Source organism: Entelurus aequoreus, linkage group LG08 (genome assembly GCF_033978785.1).
Source record: "Entelurus aequoreus isolate RoL-2023_Sb linkage group LG08, RoL_Eaeq_v1.1, whole genome shotgun sequence".
Classification (NCBI taxonomy): domain Eukaryota; kingdom Metazoa; phylum Chordata; class Actinopteri; order Syngnathiformes; family Syngnathidae; genus Entelurus; species Entelurus aequoreus.
Genome location: NC_084738.1, coordinates 44,151,952 through 44,162,063, shown reverse-complemented (window position 1 = coordinate 44,162,063; position 10,112 = coordinate 44,151,952). Strand labels below are relative to the sequence as shown.

At 39.6% G+C, this 10,112-nt stretch overlaps 2 protein-coding genes across 6 annotated transcripts in view; both read right to left on the bottom strand.

Moving 5' to 3' along the window:
* Positions 1–446, bottom strand: part of LOC133655912 (solute carrier family 45 member 4) — a 114,150-nt gene extending 113,704 nt beyond the window's left edge. For all 3 annotated transcript variants that reach the window (XM_062056542.1, XM_062056545.1, XM_062056543.1), the window contains exon 1: positions 308–446. The gene's annotated coding sequence lies outside the window, so the exon portion shown is untranslated. The remainder of the gene's footprint in view (positions 1–307) is intronic.
* A 5,306-nt stretch (positions 447–5,752) lies between these two features.
* The window catches only part of dennd3a (DENN/MADD domain containing 3a), a 46,152-nt gene continuing 41,792 nt past the window's right edge, over positions 5,753–10,112 (bottom strand). For 2 of the 3 annotated variants that reach the window (XM_062056540.1, XM_062056539.1), the window contains exons 25-30: positions 9,030–9,184; positions 8,685–8,751; positions 8,219–8,291; positions 8,019–8,137; positions 7,806–7,943; positions 5,753–6,506 (exon numbers count right to left, since the gene is read on the bottom strand). In XM_062056540.1, coding sequence (XP_061912524.1) covers positions 6,312–6,506; positions 7,806–7,943; positions 8,019–8,137; positions 8,219–8,291; positions 8,685–8,751; positions 9,030–9,184 — 747 coding nt within the window. In that variant the 3' untranslated portion in view covers positions 5,753–6,311. Of the gene's footprint in view, positions 6,507–7,805; positions 7,944–8,018; positions 8,138–8,218; positions 8,292–8,684; positions 8,807–9,029; positions 9,185–10,112 lie in introns of those variants that run through there. The other variant, XM_062056541.1, reaches the window with a different exon arrangement.

The following is a 10,112-nucleotide window of genomic DNA, read 5'->3' as shown; positions in this document are numbered from 1 at the left end:
TGCACTGCAAACGTCATGCAAACAAAACCCATAACAATAATGAGCACAACAGTCAAGATACAAATATCAACATACATTTAAAAACACCATAACACCCTCCTCTATTTTTGTTTTGGTCACAAGCACAAACTCCTGTAAATAAGTCCTCCCTCCCTCCCTCCTCTCTTGCTGCACCAGCAACCTGAGATGATGTTTCAGTGCAGCCCGCCGGCTGGAGCCTCAACAGCGGCCACAAAATGCTTCACATCACCCCCCCTTCACCGGTCCCTTGGTCTTTAAAGCCGGTATAGCCGGACATTGGGCTCACCTTGCCGGCCGGTTCGGTGTTATCGTCCGCTGAGCTGCTCAGACTGGAAGCAGGGGAGGCTGGGGCCGCGCTCGTCGAACAGGCAAGCCGCCGCGACTGTAACTGAAGCCCAAGCTTTTAAATACGCCTTTGAAGTCATGTCGGATGAAGCGACGTATCAGTCACTTCCGGCAACGTCACAGGTCATTTGCATCAAATGGGCGGGGCCACAAAACAAAAAGGGGGACACATTCGATTTTGGACCTTTAACCTTCATGTCCACAATGAAAATAATTGAAAATATACTAAAAAAATACATTGTTTTTTGCCACATTTTTCCATTAATAAAATATATTTTTAAATATATTTCAGAGGGTTACCAATCCTAGATATACGATTGCCCAAACTTTTTGACTGCATTTCAGCTTTGTGTTACTAGTAGGAGTGTCCCAATGCAACTGTTTCACTTCCAGTATGATACCAATATTGGAGCCTTTAGTATTGGCCGGTACTAATGTTGCTCTGATACGATATCAGCAGCAATAGCAATAGTAGTGTGGAATGTTAGAAGAGGCTTGATCAAGTAAAATTAGTCAAACAGAGAACAAAACACTAACCTATTTATTATTTTTAATTGCTTGGAATGGATTTAAGATGCCCTTAAATTGAAATAGAGTCATCATTGTTTTTTTGGCGACACCTAGTGGCCCCAGTAATTCAATGTCTTAAGCTCAGTTCAGTTCATGACTGAAATTGAATGATGCGGGCACGTTTGTTACTGGATACGTTCTAATATTATTTTGCCTTGGAGACTTTGTATTGGTAAGTAATATGCAACTACACCGAACAAAAATATAAACGCAACACTTTTGTTTTCCCTCCCATTTTGAGTTGAACTCAAAGATCTAGAATTTTTACTATATACACAAAATACCTATTCCTCTCATATCCATCCATCTCCTACCGCTTGTCCCTTACGGTCTCTCATATATTGTTCACAAATCTATGTTAGTGAGCATTTCTTCTTTGCTAATATAATCCATCCCACCGCAAAGGTGTGGCATATCCAGATGCTGATTAAACAGCATGATTATTGCACAAGTGAGCCTCAGGCTGCCTATAATCAAAGGCAAATCTGAAATGTGCAGTTTTATCACACAGCACAATGCCACAGATGTCGCAAGTTTTAAGGGAGCGTGAAGTTGGAATGCTGAATGCAGGAATGTCGACCAGAGCTGTTGTCCGTGAATTCAATGATCATTTCTCAACCATTAGCCATCTCCAAAGGCGTTTTTTTGGCAGTACATCCAACCGGCCTCACAACCGCAGACCACGTGTTACCACACCAGCCCAGAACCTCCACATCCAGCAGGTGCACTTCCATAATCTTCTGAGACCAGCCACCCGGACAGCTGCTGCAACATTTGGTTTGCATAATAAAATAATTTCTGCACAAACTGGGAGAAACCGTCTCAGGGAAGCTCATCTGCATACTCGTTGTCATCATCGGGGTTTTGACCTTACTGCAGTTTGTTGTCGTAACCGACTTGAGTGGGCAAATGCTCACATTCGATGGTGTCTGGCACGTTGGAGAGGTGTTCTCTTCACGGATGAATCCCGGTTTTCACTGTTCAGGGCAAATGACAGACAGCGTGTGTACCGTTGTGTGGCAGAGCGATTTGCTGATGTCAATGTTGTGAATTGAGTGACCCATGGTGGGGGTGGGGTTATGTTATGGACAACGAACGAAAGTGCATTTTAATGAGTGTATTTGATGCATAGAGATACTGTGACCAGATCCTAAGGCCCATTGTTGGGCCATTCATCCGAGACCATCTCCTCATGTTGCAGCATAACAATGCACGGCCCAATGTTACAAGGATTTGTACCCGATTCCTGGAAGCTGAAAACATCCCAGTTCTTGCACGGACAGCATATTCACCGGACTATGTCACCCATTGATCATGTTTGGAATGCTGTGGATCGGCGTATACGACAGCGTGTTCCAGTTCCTGCCAATATACAGCAACTTCGCAGAGTGGACCGACATTCCACAAGCCACAATCAACAACCTGATCAACTCTATGCAAAAGGAGATGTGTTGCACTGCATGAGGCAAATGGTGGTCACACCAGACACTGACTGCTTTTCTGACCCCCCACACCCCTAATCAAGCAAAACTGCACATTTCAGAGTGGCTTTTTTTTGTGGGCAGCCTAAGGCATCCATCCATCCATTTTCTACCGCTTATTCCCTTCGGGGTCGCGGGGGGCGCTGGAGCCTATCTCAGCTACAATAATCACACTGTTTAATCAGCATCTTGATATGCCACACCTGTGAGGTGGGATGGATTATCTTGGTAAAGAAAAAGTGCTCACTCACACAGACTTAGACATATTTGTGAACAATATTTGAGAGGAATAGGTCTTTTGTGTATATAGTAAAAAATCTTAGATCTTTGAGTTCAACTCATGAAAAATAGGAGCCAAAACAAGTGTTGCGTTTATATTTTTGTTCAGTAAATAATTAATTGATACTTGTTTATATGGACAATTGTGGGGTTTTAGACTGAATATTGGTCAAAAAGACACGTATTACATACAGTACATTTAGCTTAGCTGTTGTGTAACTGCTAGCTCCTACTAGCCTATAGCCCAGGGGTGTCAAACGAACAGGTTTAATCCAGCCCACGGCCCGCAAGATGAGTTTGCTAAATGTAAAAATTAGCTGCATTTTTTAAATTAAATATACTGCTGTTCTAAATGTGTCCACTGGATGTCGCAATAGCAATTCAAGTGTAAAGTTAAAGTTAAAGTACCAATGATAGTCACACACACACGAGGTGTGGCGAAATTATTCTCTGCATTTGACCCATCGCCCTTGATCATCCCCTGGGGGGAGTGAGCAGCAGCAATGGCCGCGCCCGGGAATAATTTTTGGTGATTTAACCCCCAATTCCAACCCTTGATGCTGAGTGTCAAGCAGGGAGGTAATGGGTCCCACTTTTACCCACGTCACACATGACACTGTTTAAAGATGATGTGTCAGCTCACCCTCTGGATTGGGTGCCGCTACTCCAATCAGCGCAGGTGCAAGCAATCAGCTGGAAGTTTAATGGTTTTGTAAAAACACTGATACAAAGTCTAAGTTCATTGTGTTCTTCATGATGTTTTTGAAACTGCACCAATTTTTTTCTCAGAATTTTCAATTAACCTGAAGTGTTTTGGCAGGAGGATTATTTGTAATATGTACATTTTTAGAATGTGCTTGTTCTATTTTTGGCCAAAGTAAGATAAAGAAAACAATCTGAAGTTGTCTTTATTTTTAAGTTTTAATGCCATAATTTTACTAGTCTGGCCCGCATGGGAATAGATTTTCCTCCATGCGACCCCTGAGCTAAAATGTATTTGACACCCCTGCCTGTCATGTTTACCTTTTGTAAACAACTTAACTAAAATACAAGAAAACCCTGTGTGCCTATTGTACTTTTAAAACACGCTGCAGGGTTCCTTGTATCGTATTGGTATTGTACCGACATCCGATAACATTATCAGATTGGACACCCCTCGTTATTAGCGTCAACATTTTTTTCACCTCACTTTTTTTAACTTTTATTCTGATTTTTTTTTGTAATTGTATTTGTAGAATGTGGCCATTTACTAACCAGGGCCAAACTTTGGATACCACTGAACAAAGACATTTTAGGGATATTTTGTAGCCGTTAACATTTTGAAGCCATTCTAGCTGAGTTGACGAATGAATAAAGATTTCATATCAAAAACATTTTCCAATCGTCTTTGGTGTTCCTTAATTTGGCCGAAAATTGCAATGCTACAGAAAAACCATCACACTGAAAATGAAATTTTTATTCTCACATTTATCTTAACCCTTTTTGATTTTAGTTATCTTCAAGGCCAAGCAATTTTTGAAGAGTGTAAAAACAGTTTGAATTCATATTTTATTTAGACTTAGACAAACTTTAATGATCCACAAGGGAAATACATTTTTGCTAATGTTTCTCAATAAACTTCACTCCAAACAATAATACCAAACATGTAATGTTTTTGTAAATTTTGACCCTTTTGGTCCTATAATGTCACAGGTTAAAATTATTGAAAATATAGGTTATGTATTTTCATATTAATTGAAAATTGGGACATCACTAGATGAAGAGGCCTTCAAAGGGTAAAACAAAAATAATTAAAGGTTTGGTATTTTTGTTTCGGGCTGATGTTTAAGCAAAAAAGCAAAACAAAACAAAACAAAAAGTTTTTATGCCCTTTAAATAGTTAAGGCCTTATATATCCTTTTGGGCTACAGTGTATCGTATAATAGATAAGGTTGTAATTTTGCCTCATCCTTTACTTTGAGCGTGAGTGAAGAATGCACTACCGACCTGATAAGACTTGAAAGTATGAAAGAGATGATATAATATCTGCTCACGTATGCTAACTGTTGGTTGTTTGAGCAGACTGCAGCTAGTCCTGTATAGTCCCACTCCTTAATGCTTAATGGTTCAGTCAGATGCAGGAATGAGACAAATATGCAATCTACAGTACTTTACCCCTCTTAGAAAAAAATCATGTATTATGGAGTTATACAATAAAAATGGACAAAAATTCAGCAACAACTTACAGAATGGACAAAAAAGTCAACCTTTATCCTCTGAGGGTTAAATAATGTATATTCCTTACTGTTGCACTTCCAATTTTGACTGATATTTTATTTGTCCATCAGATTGGCCCAAGCTTTTCCCATTCAAAGCATGCAGCAAAAGTAAGGGTTTTTACTATCAACATGACAAGTGTTGGTGTTTTGTATTATTTGATCTGTCATACTGGCATCGAAAGTATTTGTTTATGTAAATAGGTTGCGCAAGACTTTAACTTCTGGTTCTGCCTACAATTCAAAAGTGCCCTTCTCAAGATGTTTGCAAGAACATAAAACAAATAGTCACTGGAGTTTCCATTGTGTAAAGTTATGCCACAGCAAGCAATACTTCCCCAGCATGTGTTGAACACCAAATAGATTCCGTGAAAGTTTTTTCTCTCTTCTCTAAATGCTGTCATCATCGCCCTTGATTTGATTTATTTTTTCCAACAAATAAGGGTGTTGTAAAGGCGGGTTGATCAAAAACAATGTGAGTGTGTTCCCCCACCTAATCCGAATGCTCTGTGGATTAAAAGAAGACTGTTTTTAGGAGTGAACCACAAAAAACCCCATATCACTGCAGCATGACTTGACCTGTGCGGTGCGGAGATTAACAGCAGATGAGGGTTTGTATGTAAAAAAACACATGCATAGAAAATATGTATACTATTAGAACTGAATGCACTATTGGAATCTGCAGGTGCAGTCTGTATTATATATAAGGACCTAGTTTGGGTTATGTGATTCATACAGCCACTAAACACACTAAACAACGACCTCTTGTGGTAGCAAAAATACACCAAAATAATCCACTGTTTTAAAAAGTATTTATTGTGCGTTTACTGTTAGAAATTTTTCAACAATAGTGTTATACAAATAGTGCCCTTATAATTACGTAATTAAAAAATACAATGCATGCGGAGCAAATGCCTATGGATCTACAGTACACAGATTAAATAGGTACAAACACAGATACTGCACAGTACGTGTGAGGCACCTTTAAAGTGATTTTTCTTGCAAAAAATTCTGACTTTTTGGTTTACTTCATATGCGAAATTGATTGATAACAAAAATGCTAAAAAACATTTCAGAAAAGTGCTATATGTGTGAAATATTGTGGTGCTGGTCCGAACATGTCACATGTTGGTGTCGGTGTCGACTGTAAAAAACTTCCAGGGCAGAATAACGTTTCTTAAATAAACTTGCTTTACGGTGGATTATTGATATAATCACAGCTTGTTTTTCCAGGTGAATTCAAAGCCTCCACAGCGTTTATACTGAGGCGATAAGGTAGAAGGCTAAATTACATCCCTTCCATTGTCAGTCTTCGAGAGGCCGTGGATGTAAACAACAATGGCTGCCATGCTTCACGCTCCTACTCCACCTTCCAGATGGCCACCTTCCCGTCGTGCTTGGCGGCGCCACTGAGAACGTAGCGGTCTTCCGCCGAGCACAGAGTGGTCACCTTGTCACCGTGGCCGTGGAGCTCCTTCAACACTTGGCGGCGGTCCACGTCCAGGATGTAGATCTTCCCTTTGGTGGAGGCACGGCCGACAGCGCCAACCCACACCTAAAAAAGGAAATGTGTATTATCAGGCATTTTATTTTTAAAGCATCAGTGCCGTTTTATTATAGCGCTCCCTCAAGGGGCAACACTACACACTTTAGAGTAGTCAGTGTACAGCTTGTATAGTAGTTCAGATTTACTGTCAACCCACAGCCATTTTAGTCTAAATCACAAGTAACAATTCACCCCAGCTGTGACTTGTCAACTTGGAGTTGTGTTTAGGCTCCTCATCATGTTGGAAAACAAATAAAATGCTTCAGGATGTATCAGGAACTCATGTTTCCTAACAATGAACTGCAGCTTACTCTGTGCCGGTAGCACTCATCACTCATGCGCCATGACACTACCACCACCATGCTTGACTGCAGGCAAAATACACTTATCTTAACTTGTATTTAGAAAAAAACGGCTGTGTGATTGTATACTGCAATACAAGCTGCAAACTGACTGCTCAAAAGTATGTCATTTCATTGTATTATCCCTTGACAAGACATACAGTGGAACCTCGATTCACAAACTCCTCATTGTACTGACTTTTTGATTTACAAACGACAAGCTGAATAAAATATGCTTTGGTGTACAAACCTTGTCTCCGTGTAAGAACGTTTCATCCACCCATTGTGTGCCATGTAACGCAGTCATTTTTTGCCTGATAGCATACTGTGGCAATTGCTACTTTGTGTGCTATTTAAGGTTGTTTTTTTTAGCCTTTTTACCGCATTTTCCTAGTTTTGATAGCTCAGTAGGAGTTCAAAGAAAGCAATAGAGAAGCGATTTGTGGTTTAAGACATTCAGGAAGTATCCACATCGTTGTCGACACTTCCTCCCCTTGACAACTGACAAGGTAAAATTTATTGTATTTGTTATTCTTAATTATTGTATGAACCTGACTGTTAAAGTTAATGAGTTTTGTGATTTCACATTGTGAGTGCACCAAAGGACTAATGACAGTGTGTGTGCGTGTCAGCAGGGCGGCTGAAAATGAGGACAGTTTAGCTCCTTGTTGCTGTTTTGGTTTTGTTAATAAAAAGAAAGGTGATCCATCTCCCCCTTGTTATGTTTGTTTGATATACAGTATTTTATAGCACTTTATATTGTGTTCAAAGTGAACTAGCTTTTACTAAAATATAGAATTTTGTAAAACTGGAAACCATTATTGATGTTTACATTGTTTCTTAAAGAGGAATTTGCTCCAATATACAAACTTTTCTCTTTACGAACCCTGTTTAAGACCCAATTCAGTTTGTAAATCGAGGTTCCACCGCACTCTAATACAAAATCCTGCTGAATAATATGGTCTACCTGATTTTTCACTTTAATCATGCAGTGGCATCCGGTGCAGTCCTGCAGTGCCACACGTTGGTAAGGTTTAGATGTGTCCTTCATGTACCAAATGCACACATCACCGGAATCTACGCACACACTCCACAGCTCCTCCCTCTGTCATACATATAAATCCTCCGTCACACACTGCAGACTGTAAACATTTAGATCAAGTGTTTGTGTGTGTTGTACCTCAGGTAACAAAAGCACCGAGCTAAACGTAGCCGATGCGCCTTTGTGTTGCTCGGGCAGGTTCAGACGATGTTTTAGAGAACCGTTCCTCCATACCTCCATAATGCTGTCCCTGGAACCTAAAGGGAATGACAAAAAGATATAACAGGAAGTTTAACAAAGTATTTTTTGATAGCTTAAATTCCAAAAGAGATACCCACAGCACCACAGCGTCACGTTGCAGCTGTAAACTGACTGCAGGCGGTCACAGCTGAGGCGGAAGTTCTTCTTCACCTGTGAGGTTTACACAAAAAACAACAAAAACAAAATTACATTCTGTAAATGCTCCAATTAATGTGAATAAAATAACTGCCAGTGTCAGTAACAAACAAAGAAACACTGGCATTGTGCATTAAATAACAGCTGTGGCTGCAAGCACTCCTCATGTAGTTATTTAATATTGCCACAAGGTGGCAGTAGCTGCATTTAAAGTATTATGACCTTATCCCTGCATGTACTGTAACATGTAGCTACTCCAAATCAATAACAATGGTATAAATACTTATAATATAAAATATGTTTCTTTCCAGTTATTGCTTTGCGGCTGTTAGAGAATTTGTTCAAACATGCAGTGAGTGCTTAAAGAACAAAAAAAAACAAGTCAGCAAAATGTACTCCAAAACAAACCTGCAATGTTGCTATGTCCCATACAATGATGGTTCCTTCTGCACTGCAGGAGTACGCCACCCTCTGGCTGAAATAACACATTACACCTTGAAGTGGCCTCATCACCTCACATTAGTTTGCGCCTAAAATGCATTAAGATTACGGCTATAATTATAAGTGTGCAAAAATGTGTACGTCTGTCCATACTTACATACATACAATGTTATGTGTATGCAGTGTAAGAAGCAAGTTGAATCCAGAACGCACATTGGGAAGCCATTGATCAAATAAACCAGATAATTTGACAAGCTCCTGTGTTTTACTGCTAAAGCGGGAACTTCCACAGGTGTCATCTTCATTAGTTACCTGTACTTGTCGGTGTCAAGTGCGAGCCCGGTGACCTCCGACCTGTGCTCCGTCAGCTGCCTGTTGCAGACCATGGCCACCATGCTGATGATGTAGATAACAGAATCTTCAGAGCCCATCCACACCTGGTCTTTGTCCACTGCCAGCATGCAATTCTACAACAGAATGATTAATGTTATGTTAATAACTTAATACAAACTTTGCGGATGATACAACAGCATTATGTTCAGGAGAGAACACACAGAAGCTATTACAAATAATACCAGAAGAAATTAAATTAAAAAGATGGTTGAAAAAAACAGACTATCCTTAAACTTCAGTAAAACTAAAATAATGTAATTTGGTAACATTAGAAGGGAAAGTCAAAGATAAATACAAATAGATGGAATAGAAATTTAAAGAGTAAATTAAACCACACTTCTAGGTATAATAATTGATGATATAATGAACTGGAAATCTCATGTAAAAAAAATACGACATAAAAGTAACAAGAAACACGTCAATAATGAATAAAGCAAAACATGCTCCCACCGCCAAAAACATGCACCTGGGGATAGGTTGATTGGCAACACTAAAAAATTGGCCCTAGTGTGTGAATGTGAGTGTGGATGTTGTCTATCTGTGTTGGCCCTGCGATGAGGTGGCGACTTGTCCAGGGTGTATCCCGCCTTCCGCCCGAATGCAGCTGAGATAGGCTCCAGCACCCCCCGCGATGGATGGATGGATGTTCTAGACCAAAAATCACTCCATATTCTCTACTGCTCGCTAGTGTTACCATATGAGTTATTGTGAAGAAATATGGGGAAATAACTATTCATCAACCGTGTTACAAAAAAGATCAGTTCGAATAATACATAATGTTGGACATTCAAACGCTTTATTCATTGAATCAAATATACGGAAATTCCACGACATAGTGAATGTGCAAACAGCTAAAATTATACACAAAGCAAATTACAATCTGCTACCCAAGAATATACAACAATTCTTCTCAACAAAAAAGGAGAAATATAATCTAAGAGAAAAATTTAATTTAAAACATTTGTACACACGTATAACACTTAAGACAGTGGTTCTTAACCT